The sequence below is a fragment of the Drosophila obscura genome, unplaced genomic scaffold (assembly GCF_018151105.1).
Source record: "Drosophila obscura isolate BZ-5 IFL unplaced genomic scaffold, ASM1815110v1 contig_150, whole genome shotgun sequence".
In the NCBI taxonomy this organism is placed as follows: Eukaryota; Metazoa; Arthropoda; class Insecta; order Diptera; family Drosophilidae; genus Drosophila; species Drosophila obscura.
This window is the reverse complement of record NW_024542736.1, coordinates 8,004,200-8,030,006: the sequence shown is the minus strand read 5'-3', so window position 1 is coordinate 8,030,006 and position 25,807 is coordinate 8,004,200. Positions and strand designations below refer to the sequence as shown.

The window sequence follows — 25,807 nt, the reverse complement described above, 5'->3', positions numbered from 1 at the left end:
GTGGGAGTGGGCCAGCAATGGGAACACCTTGCGTACAGCTTATTGCCTAATAGGAAACCATTTTGGGAGTGCCCTGCCCCGGCTAACTGGACTTCACGTAGCCAAAGTTGAGGCGCAGCTGCTCCAGGAACACGAAAGTGATGACCGTGTGCGGGCCCAGGCGCACAAAGGCCGGAATGTAGCCCTTGAAGAATCCCATCGGACCCAGCTTGGCCGTGTGCCGCACAATGTCCCAGAGGCCGCTGTACTCGCCCGGCTTGGCGTTCATGGAGCGTGTCTTCAGCACGTCCAGCGGCTGGGTCAGGGTCGTGGCTATGGCGCCAGCCACCAGGGAGGCGGTGAAGTGCGTCATCAGGTTGTCCTGGAAGTAGGGCGTGGCCAGCAGGTACACCTTGGTCTGGTCGTAGAACGCAATCTGCCCGATGGTCATGAGAATGCCGCGACCCGTCGCGGTGGTGGCGCCGGAGAAGAGTCGTGCGAATCCCTCCTGTCGGTACACCTTGATCAGGCCATCGATGGCATTCTTGTAGCTATCGGGGGGCATTAATAATTGATTAGAATTGGACCAAACCACTAGAGATTTATGCGGCACTCACTTTCTTCGCTGCTCAGGCGGCAGCTTCACATCATTCTGCATCCGGACGTTGACCATGTCGGCGGGTGTGCCCACAATGCCGCCAGCCAGGCCCGACAGACCCGCCAGGGCAATCTTGCCGGCGAACGTGTCCGTCTTGATGTACTCTTTACCCACCTCGTAGACGCCGAAGCGCGTCGTGGAGTAGGTGAGCTGACGCAGCATGGAGGCGGAGAGTCCGCTATAGAAAGCGAGCACGCCCTGCTCCCGGATGATATTGGGGACCAGCTGCAGCACGGACAGCTTGCCCTGCTGCGTCTGCAGCGTGACCTTGATGAGGTCCAGTGGGTGGGTGCAGCAAGCAGCGCCAGCGCTGGCCAGGCCACCGAAGTACCATCTCGACTGCTTCTGCTTGGTGGTCATTTCGTCGGAGTGTGGACTTCAAAACTGTTAGCTGGAATGGAAATCGTGGAGCACCATTTAATGCCGATGCAATCAGTCTAAATAAGAGCCTGGTTTTACCTAGTAAAAACTTGTCTGAATTGCATTAGAAGGGGCTGGGCTATATCCTATCGCGGGACGGCATTTTAACTACATTTAGCGGCAGAGGTGTTATGTCATGATGGAGCACGAAGCACACGCAGGAACACTATACTGACGGGAAGTCAGGCTCCAGCGGGAACAGCTGACCCGTGACGCAAGCAGCGCGCCTGGAAGGCTTAGCTTTAAGCTCCAACATTGTGCGCGCGCGCAGTTTGAAATGGCGCCACAGAGGATGCCCGTTTTGCGCCTAACAGCACACTGTTTGCGCTCAACAGCACATTTCCCGCGCTCAACAGTACAATGTTGTTAAACAGCTGATGATTAGTGCCTCTCCGGTCATACTATACCCAACATGTTTTTTTGTCTGTTTTTTTAATCCCAAACTAATTAAACTTAAAAAGTGCATCTTCCCAGTCTTTGAACTGTTCCTGAGTTTCGCGTGCCCGCCTCTTTAACTGGTAAGTGCTTGCAACTAGTGTGTGCTGCCCGTGAACTTGCGCAACAAGTCGCCATTGCCGGTCGTCACTGCCCTTTCCCCACAAGTCTGCAAGGTTTCTGTTTTAAGTCTACGCTGCTGTTTTTGCAATTGCATCCTATTGCAATTGGCCCTAACATTGGGTGCCAGCTTGGTCATAAGAACAGCCACACAAGAATTCCTATGCACAGACAGACAGAGAGAGATAGATGGAGATAGTGAAAGAGTTTTCCGAATTGTTAATGCTGTTTGTGTTACTCTCCTACTCATACAAGAATATTATGTATAAACTATGTACGTTAAATGTTTTTCGACCTATGTACATATGTACCTATATATACTCGTATCGGTTAGATCGGACAACAGTGATAATAATGTTATCATTATTTTATATTTGTGTACAAAGTGAATACATTTATCAGTAAATGTATTTCGATTCTGTTATTTTCAGTTTTTATATGAGTTCATATAAAATACCTGCTGAGCCAACCCCTATCACGTTTCTATCTCATGTTCTCATTAAGCTAAGCTTAGATTCCCGTCCCACATGTGAAATATCTACATCAAATAGGAGTCAAAATTTTGGGAAGAACTCTACCATTTTAATACCCAAGCAGAGTAAAATTTATATCAGAAACTACAACTTTTCTCTTAATTCGAATGCTTTTTGGCAGAAAATGTTTTTTCAATATAAACTATACAGTTATACGATTGATTTAGTGGGGCCTGGATGCCAAAGCATATTCTGGATATTATTTCATGCTTTGGCTTCCGAAGCTAGCTTTCCATTCTTTTAAATGTTCCATATTTTCGAACCACACTGTCGGTTATATCAAAGTAAAGTTGGAGTAATCTAAGAAAAATTGGCCAATAAATCGATGTGACTACAGTTTCGTATCCATCCATAATGTTGAATTTTCGCTGTTGGCGGACAGCTCTTGGCACTTGCTTGGTTGCCATAAATAAACACGGGACTCGGAGGCGGGTCCACGGGTACCAATCTTTATAGGCCTTCCTGCACTTATCACTTATCAACATTCGACTTTTTGTTGGGTAGCCCTGTTTAGGGATTGATACGATGTTTACCATTGATCGAAATCCCAGCCGGCAACATTATTGTATGCATTATGTATGCCTGCAGGGGAGGGGAAAATCCTCCACGTGCGACGGCTGCTCCATAAATTTGATGCAGACAACAGACAATTTTTCTGCAAACTGTTTTGTTATTTCTGTGCGTTTCGCTTTATTCTCTTCCCTGGCTGACTGAATTTTATCTGAATATAAAACTGAATGCTGGTCAAAGTCGAATCAATAACGAATCGCGGGTATCACATGATCCAATCCGCTGCCATATAAAATGTTGTTTTGCCGAACCGAGCCCCCAAAAATATACAGTTGATACAGTTTCTTCCACTTGGAAACAGCTGATTTTGGGGTCTCGCACGCGTCGCCTAGCCTAGATTAGATCATTAAATCTGGCACGCAGCATCGCGTGATAATTCAATGATTCCTAGGCAGATTATCTATTTGTCTGTTGGTTTTAGAGCCTTCTGTTTGCCCTGCACTCGCGGCACCGCTAAATTGAATAATAAACAGGCGAAAATTGCATTTTAAAACGACTGCAATTGAATAGTGTCTCTACCCCGATAGAAGAGAGAGGAGCGCCAGTCACAGCTGATCTGAAATTTACCTTGAACGAGAAATGCTGCCGTGTGTCTTTTGCTGCTTGCTTTTGTTGCTGCTGCCGCTTTCCCTTAGGACTTTTTGTTACGTTTATATTTTGGCAACACCACACCAATACACGAGTACACGCCGAAGTGATCGCAGCGCGAGAGCGAACCGGGAGGGAGCGAACGAGCGACGACCTCAGTACGTCATTGCTGTCCACGAAAACTGGTCTGGGGTTCTGGGGTTGGTCGGGGCTGCTGCTGGAGGCTAGGCGCGGACGTAGACGTAACGTAACGGTCGAGCACAGAAATCGTACTGATCACCGCCAGCCGGCTGCCAGCAGACCCTACACATGCGCTCTCGCGGCGACTCTGGACTTGTTTTATCGCCCGCCGAGAGGTGGCAGCGCGGTCAAGGCGGGCACTGGGAAGTGTCTTGGGATCGGGGTTCGGGATCGGGATCGTGATCAGCTTAGTTAGTTAGTTGTCAGAAGCAGAAGTGGAAACGCCGACACAGAGAGCGGCACGGAGAAATAGAGAGTAAGAGAGATATACTTGGGCAGAGAGAACGGAAGAACAGAGAAGAAACCAAAACTGGTGAGAGCTTTTTATTACGGCTTGCTTACTCTCCAAGCTTCGTGTGTGCGTGCGTTATGATTGTACAATAAGAGAACATAAACATATAGACATTCTGTGTAATTACTCAAAAATGGAATTGAATCGAATTGGTTGCACACAGCAGTGTAAACTTTTTGCTGGCCACCCATCCATTCCAGTGCCAACAGACCGTTCCATTATCTCGAGTTCAATTCAATTCATTATCAAATCCACCCACATCTTCACTTCGTCATACAGAAGCTATGGGGAAATATATGTACATATCAACTTTTCCACGCCCAGTGCGAGTACATCTGCTTTACGTCATCATAGGAAATCCGGGCATGTGCCTGTGCCTTCCCAAAATACGCTCAAGGTAAAGGGCATTAATCATGTGACAGACATTAGCTCAATTGCTCGAAAAATGTTAATAATTAGGAGTTAAATTAGTTTACAGCAGCCGTCAAAAAAAATATTCAATATATGTACATATATCTGAGTGTATTTAAATTAGTCTTCCTAGGCGGTAAAATTCATTAAAATTCGAAGAAAACTTAATTTACGAATCTTTTAAGAAGAAAGATTGATAATATTAGTGAATAAATGTGAATTTTTCAGGGTTTTTAGTTATATTCCGAAATTTTCTCTAAAGCGGCCATGTCCTTTCGTTACAAAATTCACAAAACTAAGAAAAGATCATGCATTCAATTTACTAGCAGTTCTGTTATTTTGACCGCAGTTGTATGCACTAATGCAGCAAAGCTCATGGTTTGTTTTAAATGCATTTCGGAGTCAAGGTTTAATTAGAATGTTCTTGTTTGCCTGCGATGGCACTGTAAACCGCCAGTTCTTCCAAACAAAAAAAGATATATAAAGTTGTGTTCAATGAAATAGTAAGGCCGCACCTCACTACTTTCATGACTTTAGACAACTACCCATGATATCTGCTGTTCAATGAAATAGTAGTGCTGGGTTTAATTAATTTTTAAAAATAAAAAAACAAAGGAAATTAATTTAAATAAGTCACCACCCGTAAGCTCAATTTAGATATCGAATAATTTGGTGAAAGAAAGTTTTGGACATAGCGGTACTTTTGATTTTGGAGCGTTAAAGAAATCATTGCTCGGTCCAGAAGAGGAGACCTAAGAGTTAGACTAAAAACTTATGGCAGGGGTTATAATGGGATTGAAAACTAAGTTTTATGCACTCTCACTATTGTATTTAATCCAATCAACTATAAGAAGTAGACTGAAAATCGATTTTGTATGCGAAAAACTTATTTTTGAGAGGATGGTCGGCGATGGTCAAAGGCAAGATCCGGCCTTCAAAATCCTCAAAAATTATGAAAACGAGAAGGAACGTGTGAGTCGCTTCTGGGGACGCGACTCTACTTATACCCGTACTCAGTCAGTATATACAGTTTTGAGCTTTTTTATACAGATGAACAGACAGACATGGCTATATCGACTCGGCTATTGATGCTGATAAAGAATATATATACTTTATGTGGTCGGAAACGTTTCCTTCTCTGCGTTGCACACATCCACTTTTACCACAAATCTAATATACCCCTTAACTCTTTTTTGAGTACTGGTATAAATAGCATTGGGCATGTTAGACTGAGCCTTTTGGGGACCAGCTCATATGAGCTAGTACCTGGCGTTTGAGTATAGTATGGTATTGAGAAAAACTGTGTATGCATACTTAAGAATACATTGCATTCATATTACAGTTGAAAAATTCCAGCTAAAAGGATATTTTAACCGGATAATGACTTGAAACACCCAGAAAAGCTCGCTAGGAATATCAAACTGGATATTAATCTCATCGAAATCGTATGGGGGGAATACCAAATACATTGTTGCAACTGCAAATCCGTCAACCAGAGCAAAGTTTGAGCAAGTGGTTCAAAGATTATTGGCTCAAATTCTATTGAAGCGTTGGCAAGAGATTAATGACCCATGTTCGGCCGGTGCAAGTTCGCAATGAAAACCAAATTGATTAAAAACTAAATATTAAAGCTCAAGAAACATGAAGAACATGAAATATATGCTTTTATTTGAGTTTCGTTGTTTTTTTCAATATTCTAAAAAACACTACTATTTCATTGAACAGCAAATTTCATGGGTATTCGGCTTATGTCTTGTAAAACAAGAAAACGGAATTCAAATGTATGGAAAGGTATCATTTGTTCAATTTGGATAACTGGAAGTGTCTCAAAAAGAGTTTTGAAAGTGATGAGGTGCGGCACTACTGTTTCATTGAACACAACTGTACATAGATACATCGGAGCGATAAGAGCTTGGTTCCAAGCGAATGAATTGGCAAATATTTTCATCAGCTATTATTATGGGCATGCTTAAAGCAAAATTGAATTTACCTCGCACGTTTTCAGTACATGTCGCCCCATTAACACTTTTAGTAGGTGCCGTCTATTTGAGCACATTTTGACCAAGTGCTAAGTTCTGTTTAAATAGAACTTTGGGCATGGTACTATTTAGTTGCTGCTGCGTACGACCAAGTGTTTACAAGTTTGCTGCAAGAATACTTGTCTGAATTGCATTAGAAGAGGCTGGGCTATATCCTATCGCGGGACGGCATTTTAACTACATTTAGCGGCAGAGGTGTTATGTCATGATGGAGCACGAAGCACACGCAGGAACACTATACTGACGGGAAGTCAGGCTCCAGCGGGAACAGCTGACCCGTGACGCAAGCAGCGCGCCTGGAAGGCTTAGCTTTAAGCTCCAACATTGTGCGCGCGCGCAGTTTGAAATGGCGCCACAGAGGATGCCCGTTTTGCGCCTAACAGCACACTGTTTGCGCTCAACAGCACACTTCCCGCGCTCAACAGTACAATGTTGTCAAACAGCTGATGATTAGTGCCTCTCCGGTCATACTATACCCAACATGTTTTTTTGTCTGTTTTTTTAATCCCAAACTAATTAAACTTAAAAAGTGCATCTTCCCAGTCTTTGAACTGTTCCTGAGTTTCGCGTGCCCGCCTATTCAACTGGTAAGTGCTTGCAACGAGTGTGTGCTGCCCGTGAACTTGCGCAACAAGTCGCCATTGCCGGTCGTCACTGCCCTTTCCCCACAAGTCTGCAAGGTTTCTGTTTTAAGTCTACGCTGCTGTTTTTGCAATTGCATCCAATTGCAATTGGCCCTAACATTGGGTGCCAGCTTGGTCATAAGAACAGCCACACAAGAATTCATATGCACAGACAGACAGAGAGAGATAGATGGAGATAGTGAAAGAGTTTTCCGAATTGTTAATGCTGTTTGTGTTACTCTTGTACTCATACAAGAATATTATGTATAGACTATATAAGTTAAATGTTTTTCGACCTATGTACCTATGTACCTATATACACTCGTATCGGTTAGATCGGACAACAGTGATAATAATGTTATCATTCTTTTCTATTTGTGTACAAATTTTTGTGTACATTTATCAGTAAATATATTTCGATTTTGTTATTTTCAGTTGTTATATGAGTTTATATAAAATACCTATTTTAGGTGCATTTTGCCCTACAAGGAAAGTCTCTAGAGTCTACCTATCTATCTATCTATCTATCTATCTATTCTATCTCATGTTCTCAATAAGCTAAGCTTAGATTCCCGTCCCACATGTGAAATATCTAAATCAAATGGGAGAGTCAAAATGTTGGGAAGAACTCTACCTTTATATCAGAAACTACAACTTTTCTCTGAATTCGAATGCTTTTTGGCAGAAGATAATTCGATCGCTAGTCATTTTGGGCGGAAATGTTTTTTCAATATTAACTATACAGTTATACGATTGATTTAGTGACCCAGAGAGGGGCCTGTCCAAAGCATATTCTGGATATTATTTCATGCTTTGGCTTCCGAAGCTAGCTTTCCATTCTTTTAAATGTTCCGTATTTTCGAACCACACTGTCGGTTATATCAAAGTAAAGTTGGAGTAATCTAAGAAAAATTGGCCAATAAATCGATGTGACTACAGTTTCGTATCCATCCATAATGTTGGATTTTCGCTTTTGGCGGACCGCTCTTGGCACTTGCTTGGTTGCCATAAATAAACACGGGACTCGGAGGCGGGTCCGCGAGTACCAATCTTTATAGGCCTTCCTGCACTTATCAACATTAGATTTTTTTGTTGGGTAGCCCTGTTTATGGATTGATACGATGTTTACCATTGATCGAAATCCCAGCCGGCAACATTATTGCGAGCATGTGTTTGTTTTCCCGGCCCTCTATTTATTTATTCAATTACTATGAATGTATGCCTGCAGGGGAGGGTAAAATCCTCCACGTGCGACGGCTGCTCCATAAATTTGATGCAGACAACAGACAATTTTTCTGCAAACTGTTTTGTTATTTCTGTGCGTTTCGCTTTATTCTCTTCCCTGGCTGACTGAATTTTATCTGAATATAAAACTGAATGCTGGTCAAAGTCGAATCAATAACGAATCGCGGGTATCACATGATCCAATCCGCTGCCATATAAAATGTTGTTTTGCCGAACCGAGCCCCCAAAAATATACAGTTGATACAGTTTCTTCCACTTGGAAACAGCTGATTTTGGGGTCTCGCACGCGTCGCCTAGCCTAGATTAGATCATTAAATCTGGCACGCAGCATCGCGTGATAATTCAATGATTCCTAGGCAGATTATCTATTTGTCTGTTGCTTTTAGAGCCCTCTTTTTGCAATCGCGGCACCGCTAATTTGAATAATAAACAGGCGAAAATTGCATTTTAAAACGACTGCAATTGAATAGTGTCTCTACCCCGATAGAAGAGAGAGGAGCGCCGGTCACAGCTGATCTGAAATTTACCTTGAACGAGAAATGCTGCCGTGTGTCTTTTGCTGCTTGCTTTTGTTGCTGCTGCCGCTTTCCCTTAAGACTTTTTGTTAAGTTTATATTTTGGCAACACCACACCAATACACGAGTACACGCCGAAGTGATCGCAGCGCGAGAGCGAACCGGGAGGGAGCGAACGAGCGACGACCTCAGTACGTCATTGCTGTCCACGAAAACTGGTCTGGGGTTCTGGGGTTGGTCGGGGCTGCTGCTGGAGGCTAGGCGCGGACGTAGACGTAACGTAACGGTCGAGCACAGAAATCGTACTGATCACCGCCAGCCGGCTGCCAGCAGACCCTACACATGCGCTCTCGCGGCGACTCTGGATTTGTTTTATCGCCCGCCGAGAGGTGGCAGCGCGGTCAAGGCGGGCACTGGGAAGTGTCTTGGGATCGGGGTTCGGGATCGGGATCGTGATCAGCTTAGTTAGTTAGTTGTCAGAAGCAGAAGTGGAAACGCCGACACAGAGAGCGGCACGGAGAAATAGAGAGTAAGAGAGATATACTTGGGCAGAGAGAACGGAAGAACAGAGAAGAAACCAAAACTGGTGAGAGCTTTTTATTACGGCTTGCTTACTCTCCAAGCTTCGTGTGTGCGTGCGTTATGATTGTACAATAAGAGAACATAAACATATAGACATTCTGTGTAATTACTCAAAAATGGAATTGAATCGAATTGGTTGCACACAGAAGTGCAAACTTTTTGCTGGCCACCCATCCATTCCAGTGCCAACAGACCGTTCCATTAACTCGAGTTCAATTCAATTCATTATCAAATCCACCCACATCTTCACTTCGTCATACAGAAGCTATGGGGAAATATATGTACATATCAACTTTTCCACGCCCAGTGCGAGTACATCTGCTTTACGTCATCATAGGAAATCCGGGCATGTGCCTGTGCCTTCCCAAAATACGCTCAAGGTAAAGGGCATTAATCATGTGACAGAAATTAGCTCAATTGCTCGAAAAATGTTAATAATTAGGAGTTAAATTAGTTTACAGCAGCCGTCAAAAAAAATATTCAATATACATATATCTGAGTGTATTTAAATTAGTCTTCCTAGGCGGTAAAATTCATTAAAGTTCGAAGAAAACTTAATTTAAGAATCTTTAAAGAAGAAGATTGGTAATATTAGTGAATAAATGTGAATTTTTCAGGGTTTATAGTTATATTCCGAAATTTTCTCTAAAGCGGCCATATCCTTTCGTTACAAAATTCACAAAACTAAGAAAAGATCATGCATTCAATTTACTAGCAGCTCTGCTATTTTGACCGCAGTTGTATGCACTAATGCAGCAAAGCTCATGGTTGGTTTTAAATGCATTTCGGAGTCAAGGTTTAATTAGAATGTTCTTGTTTGCCTGCGATGGCACTGTAAACAGCCAAACAAAAAAAGATATATACATAGATACTACGGAGCGATAAGAGCTTGGTTCCGAGTGAATGAATTGGCAAATATTTTCATCAGCTATTATTATGGGCATACTTAAAGCAAATTTGAATATTTCCTCGCACGTTTTCAGTACATGTCGCCCCATTAACACTTTTAGTAGGTGCCGTCTATTTGAGTAACTTTTGACCAAGTGCTAAGTTCTGTTTAAATAGAACTTTGGTCATGGTACTATTTAGTTGCTGCTACGTACGACCAAGAATAAAATAATCTAGAAAAAAGTTTAGCAGGAAAGCTTTCTTCCAGGAGCTTTGGGTCTCAAGTTTGAGTTTGTCGCTGTTTCATCCAACGGCCCATTAGCTCAGTTGGTTAGAGCGTCGTGCTAATAACGCGAAGGTCGCGGGTTCGATCCCCTCATGGGCCAAAATTAACTTTTTTGTTCTTGTTGTAATATATTTTCGTTTTTTCTTCATTTTTTTGCTTTTATAAATGATAAATAAATAATTTATTGTTGCAGCTTGACATATTTTCCCCCACACTACCTGCTAGTAGTTGCCCGATTTATGTCCACGAGTGCCCCTGACAGCCGTGATAAAGTGACAAAATGTAGATTCCTCTATTTTCCTCCTGCTCTTTTTATACGGCTCAATAAATTACTGAGGTGTTGTTGCCTCCGGTCAGGTCAAGTGTTTTAACCTCCTTGGCCAGACGGACACGTGACCCGCCACTTAATTAATTGAACTCTTTTGATGGCATTTATAAATCGACTCTCCATTGCAGATCTTTCAACGTGATGGCCACCTCAGTGCTGTTAGCGTGCGGACTGAACGAGCAGAAGCTGCCGGCATTCGTGCACATTAGCGAGGAGTCAAATGTGGACGGCAGCTTCCTGATCAGCTGCATCCTGGGCCAGCGGCTGCGCATCTCTAACGCGGGCACCCTGCTCGTCTGTCTGCAGCATCACTACCAGCACTACTTCAACGCGGGCATGCGTCTTGGCTACAACACGAACATCTTCCAGGGCAAGACCCTCAACGTGATCGACGTGCTGAGCGACATGGCCAGCGAGGGCCTTGCCTGCAAATGGCTGAGGACCCCGGACGGTCTGACGCTGACCGAGCAGCTGGTGGAGGACATTCGCGCCCAGGTGGAGAGCAACTATGCCAACCGCAACAGCTACACCATACTCATCGACAATCTGTCCATCCTGTTCAATCTCGGTGCCAGCAAACTGCAGGTACAGCAGTTTTGCCAGGACCTGGCTTCCCTTACCAAGGAGCGCGACAATCTGACGGTCATCACCAAGCTGAGCAACAGCGACATCTACCAGCCGACCGACAACAACGTGGCAAAGCTTGGCCAGTTGCGCATTCAGGTGGTGAGGCTCAAGAGCGGAGTGTTCCGCGAGGTCGACGGCAAGCTGCTAATTGAACGGGTCCTGGACGAGGGCAGCTATGCGTGCGAGGAGGCACGCAAGGAGGTGCTCTACAAGGTCAACGATCGCAATGTCAAAGTGTTTACACCCGGCGAGGTTGGCGTGAAAGTCTAGCTGCGGTCCGAGGTCCGAGCTCCGAGCTCCGCGCTCCCATTTGATATGATTATTTGTATGAATTTTAATAAAGCCATTTTTTTGTATATTCTGAGATACGCAGACAAAATTTCAATCAGCCATCGCAATACGCCCTCTCGTCAATGTTGCTGACTGTCTGTTGTTTTCCTTCGTTCGTTGTAATTGCTTTTGTCCTTCTGCTATCTGGTGGCATCTGTTGACGTCACCAGCCACATTGATGAGGGAATAATGATGAATTTATGTCTGGTCACGATCAATAAAGGACGAGTATAAATGACTTTACAGCAGCCGGCCATCGGAGGCCATCGGAAGACCCAACGCCAAACGGCCCAAAGTAAAGTTCAGCGCCAGAAAGTTTCGCCGAAGCTGGACAACCCCTAGGCCCCCCAATATGGTAAAGGACGTCGCCGAAAATAAAAACAATAAAAAAAAAGAATAAGGCAATTGAATTTTACCAAACCACGCAGAAAAACAAAGTTGATTAACTGCGCTTCAAATGTGCTCGAATGGCACAGACGTTTGGGGGTCCACCGCTCTGGACAAGATTTATTTATATCTGCGATTTCTTTGTACTGGATTGAGTTTCCCCATCGCATTGTAGCCTCCCAAATATCCCTTCAGTCTGTTAATTGTGGAAAGTTATTCCATCTTCACAGTGTTTTTCGATTCCCTTAAGCCAGAAAGTCTTCGCAAGAAATTTGATATTTTATTCTCTAACAGTAAAGTTAATCTTTTTAACTTGATTAATGTGCATTTCATTCATTTGAATGCTAAACTACGCGAATATTCTTTTGGGTTTGGTATCATATAACACGGTTTGCTATCCAAAATAGAACTCTTTTATTATAATATTTAACCAAGAAAACCACCAACAAAGAAGGTTTTTTAAACACCCAAAATCGTGTTCGAGGTTCTTGTGGCACTTGTGTGTGGCCTTCATTGTCTTTCGTAGAGCTACAATTTTGTTTTCATTAACTTCGCATCGAAGTCCCCCCCAATGGCTGCCAGACCCTGCCATGCGTGAATTGGGAATTGCATTTCTGCGTGGCATGCACGAAGATATTGCCTTTAAACAAAACCAACAGATGAATTCATTAATTACGCAAATGCTTTTTGTGCACCAGAGCGCTAAGCGTTTCTTATTGGAAGTTATCCGCGAGGACGAGCAGCCCAACCAATAGTGCCACCCAATCGCAAAATATGCTGTCGAATTGGAGATGGTTGCTAAAGTGTGCGGGCAAATGTCTGCCTTTGTGGAAGCGGAAGCACAGAAATACGAGTGTATGCGTTCAGGTTGGGGGGAGCAAATCCAATTGCCGGTTCGTCCTTAGTCGCATCATAAGCAACATGCGGAAAGGGAGTGTAATGACTGGGCAAAAAAAAAAAAAACCATGAAGTACGAAAGGATGTTACTTTGAGGGGGGCTTAGGGCACGCCTCTCTATGAGCCATACTAAAAACGCTGCCATATACAATTTTTCCCGTTGCATACCCGTACTTTCAGGCACCGCCGGAAATGAACGGGCCACAGCCGAGTGCTTGCAGCTGCCCAAAAACGAGACACATACTCACTCGTACTCGTATACAGGCATTTAGGAATATGTAGATGTGAGCTTACCATGTTGGACCACGCACTGATGACAATAGCGACAGGGCGCAGAGTGTAAAAGAGACCAAAAATTGTGCGCATCCCATAATTTATTCACATAGGGAACGTAATAAACATAAACTTGGCTAGCCGGGGCCGTCCTTTCATCAATGATAATAACGTCGTATTAGTGCGGTCCGGCCTGGAAATTGGGCAGCCAAAGATTCGAGATTCGAGTACAATGACCAGGCAAACGAACACAGACACCTACGTCAGCCTAGTCATCATCCGATACTCTCTCCCAACCCCCAGCTCGGGGGCTTTGGCGTTCACCCTTCTCAACTGAAAAAAGGGCATCAATTTTTTAAGGTCCTGGGCTCAGCTTTGGCTTGCCAGCTGATATGGCGCCATATCTTTCGATTTTCATCGCCACTTTGTCGTTGCCGCTGAGTTATCGACAGCTCTTCTCGGGCCATCATATTTTTTTTTTGTGTCCTCCCCACATGGCGTGTGTGTAATATTTATTTAACTACCGCACACACTTCAGATACTTTGGGCTTTAAAGCTCAACATCCTTTGGCATCATGAACTCGACTCGTCTGGCAGAAAAACCCCTAAGACAAGTTGTTCTGCGAGTTGTTTCCGAGACAAGATAAGCAGCATAAATCTATATATAAATGGGTAAGGGCAAATCAGTTTGCTAACACTTAAACTTTTTCACTTTTGCACGAGTATTACTTGAGTGGTTGTTATTTTTTTACGTATGTTAGTTGTGTATGATCCATTAAAAAAGTAGAAACAAACATTTCTTATAAAACATGAATTTAAATAGAGCTGAAGTATGAGTATGTATGTACATATGTTTGTGGATGTGCCTGGCATTTAAGTTAGGAAGTGGCCTTGGCATAAAAGAGATTAAAATATTTTATATTTATAAGCTTTAATAGAGATTAATAGCGAAAAATGTAAATTTTCAGTACGAGTATTTGGAGACAAAATTTAACGTGAAAGCTTTTTTTCCTTCATTATTTGCAATCCAAAAATATTTCTTATAATTCGCAACTCTCGCAATGTGAAATTTTTCGGTTTTGCAGTTTAGTTTAATTTAATTTGGCTCGACGGAGCGAGAAGGGAAAACACAAGGAAAATGCATGCAATTTCCTCTAATTCAATATGAACATTTTCGTCGTGTGCCAGCAAAAAGAATAAGGAAAAATTGTCAACTGTTTAGAGGGTCCTTTGTGCTCGTTTTCCCCCCATCCGCTGCACAAAACTTTTCCCTGGCTAGCCGTTTTCGACATGGCCTCGTACCCTCCTCCCCTTCCGTTCTGTTCCGTTTTTGTTCCGTTTCCGGGAAAGCAATTAAAGATACATTTTAGCAAAATGGTCGCTAACGAATTTAATAATTTTCACTCAAATGCCGCAGCATCCCGGGCCAATGCCAGTGCACTGGTGCGCAAAATATTCGCGGGGACTGTGCGGAATGTGGATTCGGTTTCGGATTCGCCGCGTTTTAAGCGGATTTATTTTAAATCTGTCGTTGCGCGGTGAAATGCTGCCGCAATTTCTGGTTGATAATCGGCTGCTTTCATTAGGCCAACAAATTTATAGATGCAATAAACGCATTGCCGCGATGCGCGATGTGACTGCCACCGGTATAGAGCCGCAAAAGTGCCTGATAAACCGGAAAGCATTCAAATTGATTACACGGCGTATACACAACATTTGGCACCCTGCACAGCCTCCTCTAGCTAATGCTCCTGGTGCCACTCCTTGCCACTCCCGCTCTCCAGCAACACGCGTCGCACAACCTTGGGCCCTGCCATCGAGTGTGTGGCAAATATTGTTGGTTGACACTCTTTTTGGATATTCGAGCCGCGACTCAAATGTGGGCTGTGCCACGATTATGCGGTTGGTTGGCTTTGGGGGCGGGGCGGGATCTGGGCCTGTGGGCGGGCTTAAAGCCCAGCTAAGTGCTCCACTGCCTCGCACCTACGCCACGCATCACAAACCAAATTGAAAACTGAACCTAATGGCGTGACAATCTTTCAGGGCTCCCACTCAACTCCGACTCTGACTCCGACAAGCGGACGTGGCACAGGCTGTACCATGGACATGAGCATGGACGTGGGGCCAACAATTACCAATTTCGATATGCACAGTCAGACATGGACGTTTCCGTGCCATAAAAGTGTCCGAGGATAACATAGAAAGATACGATATTGATGGCTCGTTACCAGCAAATTGTATAAAAATCTCCAATTCCCTGGCTGTTCTCTCTCTATCGCTCCGGCGTTGTTTGTCAGACCGGTCGTTTGCTTTATTTGCAGAAACACTTTTTATGGCTTGCCCGGCTGTCATAAAGATGCCTTTGGCGTGGCCTTGGCTGTGACCAGGGCTCGCCTGACCATCATTGTCCTGGGACCCGGCCAACTGGGCATATGTGTGTACATATCTGAAGCAGCAACACGTGGCAAGTGATACTGGTGCAACGGATAACTATCGAGAGAGTGCGCTATTCAGCTGTAACAAAGGGCATTTTGAGTGGAACTTTGGTATTTGAATTTCCATTTAAGCACAGATTGGCTGACGTCTTTAAACAGAGTTCGATGCACAGAGGCATGCCAACGAGATATGATATGATAGATAAATTTATAGTTTTTACTTGCACATTGCATGTGGAAACAATTAATTAATATGTCTAGCCTTCTTTCATTAAGTAGGTTGACCCTGATGCAAGCTTAAATAGAGCTCGAAGAGAGTGCCCAGTATCAAAAGTTGGCCAAAATACTTACCGTCACGTAGTCGCTCAATCTGATCTTTATTTGACAAATGCTGCGCTTATCGGGCAGCCCGTGTCCGCTGTCGCTTCCTGACTGGCATACTAAAATCCAGCTACGAGACGACGTCCTAATAAAACAGCCACTTATACAATGTTTATGGCCAAGGACTCGAGCAGCGAGTTCTGCATTTGATAAGCATTGGTCGGGCAGAATGCTGCCTGAATTATATACAGCCAAATGCCTTGTACCTTTAATTGTGTTCTGTTTCTGTGGTGGTGCCTTCTGGCTTGTGCTTTGTGCTGACGCCTCGACACCTACTTTATGGCCGTTATTATGCTGAAAACTTTGGCGTTGCAGTAAATTTGCACACACCCAGCCCAGCCCTTGCACAATGGGCGTCGACGGCTAAGATAAAGAGGGGCAGCCAACAGTCGGCGAATATCAACATTTACCAGCTCCGGCAAGCACAAACAGACAAAACACAAACAAAGGCCACCGCAGAATGTTACGCCCTCTAAGTACATAGAGAGAAAATTGAGAGTGTAAGTGTAAAAATTAATCTTTAATGATAGAGCCAAAAAGCCTTACACTCCGTCATTCTTACAACATTACGGATTTATGCGTATACGTAACTTTGTTTTTCTCTCAGTGTACGCACAGTACAATAACCGACACTCACACAGGTGGCCCAAAAATGTATAAACTGTCTGAAATGGAGAGTCGCCTGTTGTAATTTTCATGTGTCGGCAAAACGGAAACAGAATAGCAAAGGAAAAAACAAACAGGAGAGTTTCCACACACACCAACACACAAACACACACACACACACGCTTAGACCCACCCAAACACACAGATAGAAGAAAGCAATAGGGAAACCACAGCGAATGATAATGGAAGGCATTAAAGCAGATTACTTGAAAAGCCAAAATGGCAAAAGACACAGCGGGCAGAATTAGTGGATGGTGTTGTTCCTTCTTCGACGGGAACTACGGGGACACAGGGTTGGGGTTTTTCTGTTGGTATGCGTAGACAGGCGCGGGCCTGATGAAGATGAAGGTCATTCGACATTAGCTGCAATCAGTTGTAGTTGCTACCAATGTGGATGTTGCTGTGGCCCTTACATTAGCTTTGACTAATTTTAATTATTTCTTTGTCAGAGCTGTCCTTCTCCGGGACAGCTAGGACAGTCCTCAGTCCCGAGATCCTACAAACATAGACATTGACAGCCACACATACAAAGACACAGACACACACACACACACACACACACATAAGACGTCAGAGTTAAAATTAAGAAGTGGACTGAAAGAAGAGGCGGACGGACCCGGTCGCTTGGCAATTTGTTTAATGAAATCATCAAATTAAATAAAATGTGCGGCCCAAAAAGTGTAAGTGTAAGCAATTTGTTGATGTTTTAGGCTGCTGGGGCTGCTAAGGCTGCTGCTGCTGCTACTGTTGTTGCCATGAAATACAAAACCACAGCATGACATGGCTCCCAACACGTGGCCACCCACTCTGCGTCCCAGCCACAGCCATTGACACACACGCACGCACACGCAGAGAGACACTTCTCCTCGAATTGCTATCAAAGTCAGAGCCATAACTTTGAATGCAGTGCTCGATGTGCTCAATGCGGTCGGGCGCGTGTCTCCTTGGCTGCCTTAATAGCCAGCCAGCCGGCCAGCCGGCCTAGCCTTTCTCCCAACCCCACCCAGTGCTTCAATTACATTATTAATCACATCACTCGCAGTTCTTATTTTAAGCAGCTTGCAGCTCCCCCCAGGCAGAGGCATTCTGTTCTGTGCTTTTGGGGCAATAAATTCGCTGGCCGGCAAAACTTTTTCAATTAACACAAAATTATGCAAATTGAGTGGCTGCCAAAGCCAGAGCCATAGGAGTTGCTTAGCTAGCGATAAGATAAATGGCGCTGGCATAGATTTTGGGCATTAACGTTATGCCGCAAACTTTTGAGGCTGGCCTGTTGTGCACTGTGCCTGCTGAAATATTTGTAAGAATTGTGACCTACCGCAAAACGAAGGGACTTGTGAAGCCGACTCGCTGATGGCTCATCAATATTGGTTGCCAAAGTTATTCAAGATCAACATTTATAATTGATATTTATAGATTAAAATAGCGATAGACCTTTGAGGCCTACAAAAGAGTTATGTATACGTATTGTTGTAAATTTATACATATCCACATATATTTTGGGCTAATCAATCCTATTTGTTGTCTTCTCATTTGAGTTATTGCATTCAGTTGTCTGCTCATTAGTAGGGAACTGAAGCGATAAATTGTTGGAAAATACACATGGCTCATGCTTGTATAGCTGATTCGTTTGGGGATGGGAATGGGAAATGATGAAACTAGCGACACCTTCAGCGCACATCTGCTGCATACACCTGTGCGGGCGGGGAGAATCTCTTTCCCTCTTCGCATTGTCCTGGCGACAAAGGAGCGCGTGGCGCTGTCTCGTTACGCTTACTTAGCTGCTTAATTTATGCATTGTGCATGGCACAAATGATGCATTGTTTGCCCTGGCTGTGACTTTGCTCTTGTCGGGTGCGGCAAGTGGCACTCCGGGACAGACGAAAGACGACACACGACATCCGAAGAGCAGCCCAGACCAGGAAACAATTAAATCTCTCCGCTGTGCGTCTGTTAAATTGGTGGTAAGCAGCCACATGCCACCTCTGTGTCTGCTAAATGGCGCCAAGTTGTATCTTAAGACGGAAGAGGTTGGCTTGTGGCCTTTTCCTCTCGTGGCGCTCTGAAACTTGCAATTAACTTGGTGGCTTGCATCGTGTCAGCTGCAGAAGAAACCAATTTTATGTTCAGTGCAGATTTTCATATAATTTTTCAATGAGACTCTCGAGCTCTACCATTACACCAAGTAAAGTTTTCATTAATTCCGCAAAAGGAAATGTGCCACCGTATATTTAAAAATGCATAGAAAACGTAACTCTTTGTATTTTATTATTGCTTTCTGTCCTACGGCTATGCTTTAGAGATTATAATTAAGCTGTTATCCAATCCTATCCAATTCTGATTTCATTTGCTGCAAGGCTGCACTGTAAGTGCGTCTGCGATGGCAGACCTGTCTCAACAAAAATAGACAGGCGAGGCGTTTGAACAGCTATATATAGTAGTGACTCGGGAACTCCTTCAGCTATCGGATGGCAGCTATAACGTTGAAGCGAAGACAATGGATGGATGGTGGTGGTGTCGGGACTCGACTCGGCTCGCTCTGCGGATAAATCAGTCGGGAATTGCGTTAAAATGCTGCTCCAATTGATTTACTGTTGACTTATTGCTGTTTTCATTCCCATTTAATTCAGTTCGTTGCCTTGCTTGTGGGTGGTTATAATTTATTCTCGCCTTTGTTTCGCTTGATGCGCTGTTTGTCTTTAAAAATTCTCATTATTTCGCTGGCTGTCCTGAAAAATATTACTTAACGATGGGTGAAACAGAAAAACTGTAGCATGCCTCGGGGCGCACACGTTTTTTTTCTCCCATCCCTCACCCACTGTGGGAGTCCCAGTCCAAGTCCGAGAGCCCTCCCTATTGTTTATTTAGCATTGATTTATGCATTGAGTGTTTTAAATGTGGGCGTACTATTTATGTGTCCAGACCGATGTTCGTTTGTTCGTCTGTTGGCTTTTTTGTAGCCTGCACTTGATTTGTGGCCTGGACTAAGAACGACGGAGCGGTGTCCCCCCCCAGAGTCGGATGCGGTCAAGGCGTGTCCTGACGAAAGGTCGCTTGATGTATGGGCTGTCCAGCTTCTTGGCTCGTGGCTAGTTTGCATATCTGGCTGCTGTGTCAGCAGTGACAATCACTCTGAATATTATGGCTCCTGTCTGTCAGTCTCTCTCAGTCACCCCCAGCCAGCCGGATTTGTGTCCAAGGAATTTGTGATAAATTTGATAAGATTTGCAGCTCATTTGTACGCCATGTTGGGCTCCTTTGTTGTCCTGTACCTTTGCTGTTTGTGTTGCATTGCACTTGGCTGCTGATTTTCTCATCAGCCTAACAAATGAGCGTTCACTTCTTGTCTAGAGCTGTCCTCGCAGTCTTTAAGGGGCGTTTGTCTAATCTAAACATACCAAACTTAACAGAACGTCCTCGATGCGATGTAAGCCAGTAAGCCAATTCAATTAGGCCAAGTCTAGGGTGGAGAGCCAATGCAGATGTGGACCACATGCTAGGCTGCTAGAAATCAACGATTTAATGTCGCTTAAAGGGCCAGACATCAAGCAGCTGGAGACGAATAGCAAAGTAACGATTGCCTATGCCATGTGGACGCGTGTTGCTCCAGCAGACCGTAAGCTACGTGCCAGACGCTGACAAAGGCTCCCATGCACCCCATTCTAGGCACATGGAGGCGGTACCACCAGCTGCGAAATAGTCGCGTGTGCGGCTTGGCTTGGCTCCTTTGTGTGATTTGTTGTGGAACGGATGTTGGCTACATGTCCCGCTAAATGCAGACACAGGTCCTTCCCAACGAGTCTTTCAATTCCGTCCGAAATACTCGTAGTTGACATTCCTTTGCTTTGTCTAGCAATTGTTTGCCATTTAATTCGTACGATACGTGTAACGATATGTTTTAGTTTATAATGTAATTGAATTCATTTGGACTGCAATTTGCTTCACATCGGACTGCAAATGGAATCGTTCTAAGATAATGGCTCTGTATGGGCATGCACCAAAAAGAGAATGTAATTTATTCATACTGGGATTCATGAGAACGTGACTCGAAATCATCACCAGTTGAGCATCGAGGAAGAGGTAGAGGAAGCTCTTCGTGGCTCACACATGTGGGTCAAGCTCATCCATAGAGTGGGGACGTGGCCAATAGCAGGATTCATTAAAATTCCAAAAAAAATCCAAACTCAAGCACACATAATGGATGTTGAAATAAGTGTCATCGTCAGAGCAATGCATTATATATTTAACACCATATATTTGTATCATAGTAGAAGATAACAGCTTAAAGCTTTAATATCCAACATCAAATATCAATTTATGTTTCCTCTGCCAAATGATATTTTAGGGAGAGCACAATCCATGCATCCATGCATTCAAAATTATTTAGAAAATTTACTTTAATGCAAAGGAGTACTATTATTATTTTTATTAAATTCTCAGGCAGAAAGCGTAAGCGAACCAAACTAAAATAAATACCGATTCAGGCTATCTTTACTTGATTTTTAAATGCCACTTGGATACGTCTTTAAGTATATTCAGAAGTTGTGGTGGAAGCCAAAGCCTAGGGCAACTAAGCTGGTTGTGTGTCAGTGAAAGACGTTTGGGGAATAAACTTGAATTCCCTTGAATGCTGTTGCTGCTTGTCGTTTTTACTCTGCTTCTGAGAATCCTGCTTCCTTAATTACCTGTGAGTGTATAAATCAACATTAATTACCCATGTACGTGTGATTTCAATACAATTATCTGAAGCACTTGTATACAAAATTTGCATAGTGGACATTAGAAAAACACTCGTTCTGCGAGGAGTTCATCTAGGGAAAGATAAGCCCCTGGACACGTTGTTGTCTTTATAAGCATGATTTAATCAATTTAATTAATTAATTTAATCAAATGTATGGTTTTGTCATAAAAATAACACAAGAAAAGCGCTGTAATGGCCTATTCAAATGAACAAATATATTGCAAGCGGTTAAGTTTCTAGGTACAATAAATTGTATTTAATTTGAAGTTTATTTTTAGTTCTCCTACTTCTAGTTCTCTTTTAACGTTGTATTTAAGTACAGTATCTTGAGTTCGTTCTAGGAAATGTACCAAAGAACATTTAAGAGTGGTATTTCCTTTAACTGCATGTTTTACTGCATGTGTGCTCCTTCCAAAGGTCGCGACGTTGTTCTTGACATTAAATGGAGAAAAGGCCAAGACTATACTTTTTTATTTACATGTGTGTTAAAGTACTCTGCCCGTTTGTTTCTATCTGTTGAACTTTGTCTGCAATTCTGCAAGCCACAGCAAGTAACAAAAATAACTACAGTTTTTTTTTTAACTGAATTACTCATATTATTTATTACTTTCTGAGGTTCGTGAAATTCATCAATTGGATTTAAAGCAGTGAGGGAATGTGATGAAGAAGTAGGGTATTATAGAAAAACTCTTTCCCTTCGTTTCTTAACTCTTATTTCAGAGTCAACGTTCTTGAATAAAAAGGCCATGATTCATAGTTCATTTCTAAGTTTTCCATTAATCGATCTGCTATTTGTATATTTGCTCATATTTGCTCTCTTTTTGTATAAATAATTTCTTTTTTTAATGGCAAAAAGGATACACTTGACTTAAAAGCAAGTAGTGGACGAGCTGACTAATTCCATTATGATATAAAACATTATACTAATCCCATGACAAACTTTCATACAATAAAATATTGTGAAGCAATTAATTTTTGTAATCAAATCCCATGAATCAATTAAAAGTTTTTTTTTTCATTTGGTTGGTGGAATAAAAATCCTTGATGCATGACAATTATATTGGCATGCCCCAACAAACCCAAATTGTTCACTAACTACAAACTGGACTATATTTTAGTGGCTTTCTGTTTCTGTAGTCCTCTAAGGTCTGAAGCACATTATATGCAGCTGACAGGCTGATTGCTGGTCAACAGAAATAATTGGATTAATTAATTGAATAAATTCCATTGCTCACTTGTAAATTAGTGAAATGCAATTTGCATTTTTAGAGGTATCATTTTATTTATAGTGACAGTTAAAATTCAATACATTCAATTAAATTAAAACCAAATTTCAATTGCAAATGCAATTGGAAAACTGAATAAAAATGTCACAGAGTGAAAAGCATTGCAATTAAATATTCAATAGGCTTACAAGAACAATTTTACCTAAAGCATCTTCTTGACTTGTTGAACAGATGGAAAATGTCTTGACTCTTCGCCTGCCATCTGGGAAAAATAAAACTTTGGCTGATATCCAGGCAAATGCTAATTAATAAACTTTACTTTTGTTTCCGAGTTGAGCAGAATTTCTAACTGCTGTCGTTCTCTTGCACGAGTGGCGACTCAATTAATGGAATCTATTTAAATTGGCTTAATTTCAATTGTGGAATTCGATACAATGCTAGTTTTGGCGCCACTGACGTCAACTGAAACTTCATCAGAACGAGCAACAGGAAGGAGGATGATGATGGCGTTAAATCCCAAACAAATTAGAGCGGACACGTTCCGCAGCGCAAAAAAAAAATACACACAAGGGCAATGCGATGAAATTATCGTTGTAGGAACATTTCTGGCGAATCCTTTAATTGGTGCGCTTTAAGGGGAATTGCTCGTGCGATTCGCAAAGGAACCGACTCGTTAGGGCAAACAAAACATAGACAGACCTCAAGTCTGGGTCGGAGTCTGGAACTGAGTCTGGGTCCTTGCTCAATGCTCCATGTCCAAGGTCCTGGGTAAGACACTTTATTGTTTTGCTGGCTGCTGGCTGTTGGCTGCAATTGAGCAAAATATTCCGAGTTATTTTTGGCCCTCGACTTGTGGCCTGGACCGAGCTGCAGCTAATCTCCAGTTGTCTGCTTTTCGGGGATTTCGACTTTTGTTTTGTTTCCCCTCAGCCGCCCTCGTCCAACGGCTCGGGAAGCCCTTTCCTCAAGTGCGTCGAGTACATCGAGGCAGAGGCCATAAAGCAAGCACTTTTCGTTTCTTGAACTGTGACCGGGTCGGAGGGCAGGACACCCACACCGCCTCCCCCCTCCGTCTAATTTGTTGTCAGATGCTGGCTGCCAGTGCCAGCTGTTGGTTGCTGCTCGGATTTAAACATTCGACCCTCCATCCGATTCCCACTTTTCATTTTAATTTGCAGTATTGTTCTGTGGCACCATCAGCCCAGAGGCTGTGTGCACACTACGCCCTTCGATATTTACAATTTGTATTGCGCACTTTCCGCATCAAGGATGCCGCATTTTTTTTTCGCTTTGGCGTGCAATTTATATTTAATTAAAATGCCCGATTCGGAAATATGAATGCACTTGAGTGCCGAAACTCCTGCAGAGCCTCACTTAACCCCCCGCAAACCGACTAAGCCGAAACCAGAACTCCCACACATTAGAAAATAATATTTATTTGGCAGTCGCAGAAGCAGAGCAAAAGCCAGAGCAAGAGTTGACCTCGTGACAACGACAACAAAAGAATCAATTGGGTTCATCGAAATATTTATCCAAGGACCAGGGACGCCATACATAAACATGGTACATAGTATACGAGTATTTGTATGTGTACATATGTATGTATGTGCATACGGCTCACATTATGTGAAGCCTTTGGTGCTGTTTGTGTAGCTTTAATTGGAGACTCGAGCAACCGCATCGAGCTGGAGAGATCTTCTGTTGATTTCTTGTTCGACCGCAGTGTAAATTGTAAATGGAAGGCTAGTTGAGACGTTTTGGCCAGAGTCTAATTTGCTTGCCTTTGGCATAAGTTGAGCCGTTTGGCATTGATAACAATGGGCAAGTGGAGGGAAATCTGAAGGGCCCTTGTGCCAACACAATGATGGGTTCCATGGAAGCTGGCTGGGCGAGGAATTTCTGCTTTTGTCCAGCTCCTTGCTGGCTCGTTAGGTGCAGGCAAGGACCTGTGCAGAATGACCGGGCGGCATGCATGTGAGGGCGCTTGGTGCTTGGCTTTAAAATCTGGACATGGACATGGACATAACCGGCTTATACATAGACAGACAGGCAGGCAGACCGCCTCTCTGAGTCATGGTTATTTGTCGTTCCCTCTGACAGAACAAAAAATGAATCTGTCGCTTTGGAAAGTGAAAGTTTGTCGCTCATAAACTAAAGAGTAATCTGAAATGTCTGTGCGTAATGACCGGGACAGCATATTAAAGCCCAGCTTGAAGGGCGAACAAAATGCGAATCAGAGAACTCTTCGTCTTCGTCAGAGTGCTTTGTGCGAGCTGTTGGCCGTTAAACTGCTTGTCTAGACCGTGAGTAAATTTATGGCCCTGATAAATATCTTTATTGTGTGGGATTATGATTGACTAGGCGGCAGGCCACACAATTTATTGATGAAAGAGCCGCGCTCTTGTCCGATTTGGGAAGTTCCTTTTGCTCCTTACAAAAGCAGTGCACTCCACGATGATGGACGAGCATGGAGGTCCCATTGTGTCCCATACGGAGCACATTACAAAACACCTTGCCTGGCAACAAAGCGCATGCGAATTTATTAAGCAGCTAAGCTAAGGCTAAGCTGTTTTCCATTTAATGTTTGAAATCAGCGCACAAAGTCACACCTTTGAAAATCGAACATTTTTTATCTGGATCCATTCAAAATATTTGGCTGACTTGAAAAAATCATTCCCTTTCGATAAAATGTATAATAATGCCCAAAAAGCAAAAGCATTCGGCCATAATTCTCAACATTCATTCAAGATTTAACTTGATTTATTAACTGATTTAAGCCCGTGCCAATACTAACTCCGGTTTATAAGCCCTTCCCTGACACTGCACTCACATCCATTTCAATACAGAGCTTGAGCCGAAAGCCCCCTTGAGTAATGGGTCTCGGCCACTCGGCCAAGTGCAGACCGAAATGGCTGAGCTGGCAGATGCAGCTGCACGGAGCGGATGCCTTTAGAAGTTGCTGGCAAAATGCCTGCCAATCCCCAGCAACAATGGAGGGGCAAAGCGGGAACAAAGTGCTCGTACGAGTGGCGAGTGTAAAGGTGAGAAGCTGTTTTTTACACGCAGCATGCAGCACGCAGCGTTTAGTTCAC

General features: G+C 43.3%; 2 protein-coding genes and 1 non-coding gene across 9 annotated transcripts; 2 read left to right on the top strand and 1 right to left on the bottom strand.

Moving 5' to 3' along the window:
• Position 1: 1 nt before the first annotated feature.
• Positions 2-3,592, bottom strand: LOC111073741 (mitochondrial dicarboxylate carrier). Of its 2 annotated transcripts, none has more exons than XM_022366214.2 (3): positions 3,283-3,592; positions 597-1,028; positions 2-530 (listed from the first exon to the last, which is right to left on the bottom strand). In XM_022366214.2, exons 2-3 carry the CDS (start codon positions 995-997, stop codon positions 83-85), a joined length of 849 nt encoding a protein of 282 aa, XP_022221906.1. In that variant the 5' UTR covers positions 998-1,028; positions 3,283-3,592; the 3' UTR covers positions 2-82. The 2 variants fall into 2 exon arrangements, with proteins under 2 accessions (XP_022221906.1, XP_022221907.1); XM_022366215.2 differs by lacking the exon at positions 3,283-3,592 and adding an exon at positions 1,097-1,206.
• On the top strand, positions 1,432-11,743 carry LOC111073746. Of its 6 annotated transcripts, XM_022366224.2 has the most exons (3): positions 9,164-9,254; positions 10,618-10,706; positions 10,881-11,743. In XM_022366224.2, exon 3 carries the CDS (start codon positions 10,894-10,896, stop codon positions 11,647-11,649), a length of 756 nt encoding a protein of 251 aa, XP_022221916.1. In that variant the 5' UTR covers positions 9,164-9,254; positions 10,618-10,706; positions 10,881-10,893; the 3' UTR covers positions 11,650-11,743. The 6 variants fall into 6 exon arrangements, with proteins under 6 accessions (XP_041452385.1, XP_022221914.1, XP_022221917.1 ...); XM_041596451.1 differs by lacking the exons at positions 9,164-9,254; positions 10,618-10,706 and adding an exon at positions 1,432-1,575; XM_022366222.2 differs by lacking the exons at positions 9,164-9,254; positions 10,618-10,706 and adding an exon at positions 6,736-6,872.
• On the top strand, positions 10,451-10,524 carry Trnai-aau. The gene has a single exon. It is a non-coding gene; the product is annotated as a tRNA-Ile (tRNA).
• Positions 11,744-25,807: the final 14,064 nt, after the last annotated feature.

Excerpts from the sequence above, each read along its gene's own strand:
- LOC111073746 (XM_041596451.1), top strand. The coding sequence starts at position 10,894 with ATGGCCACCTCAGTGCTGTTAGCGTGCGGACTGAACGAGCAGAAGCTG.
- LOC111073741 (XM_022366214.2), bottom strand. The coding sequence starts at position 997 with ATGACCACCAAGCAGAAGCAGTCGAGATGGTACTTCGGTGGCCTGGCC. Across the intron at positions 531-596 it reads CCGCCTGAGCAGCGAAGAAA|CTACAAGAATGCCATCGATG; the intron begins GTGAGTGCCGCA and ends GCCCCCCGATAG.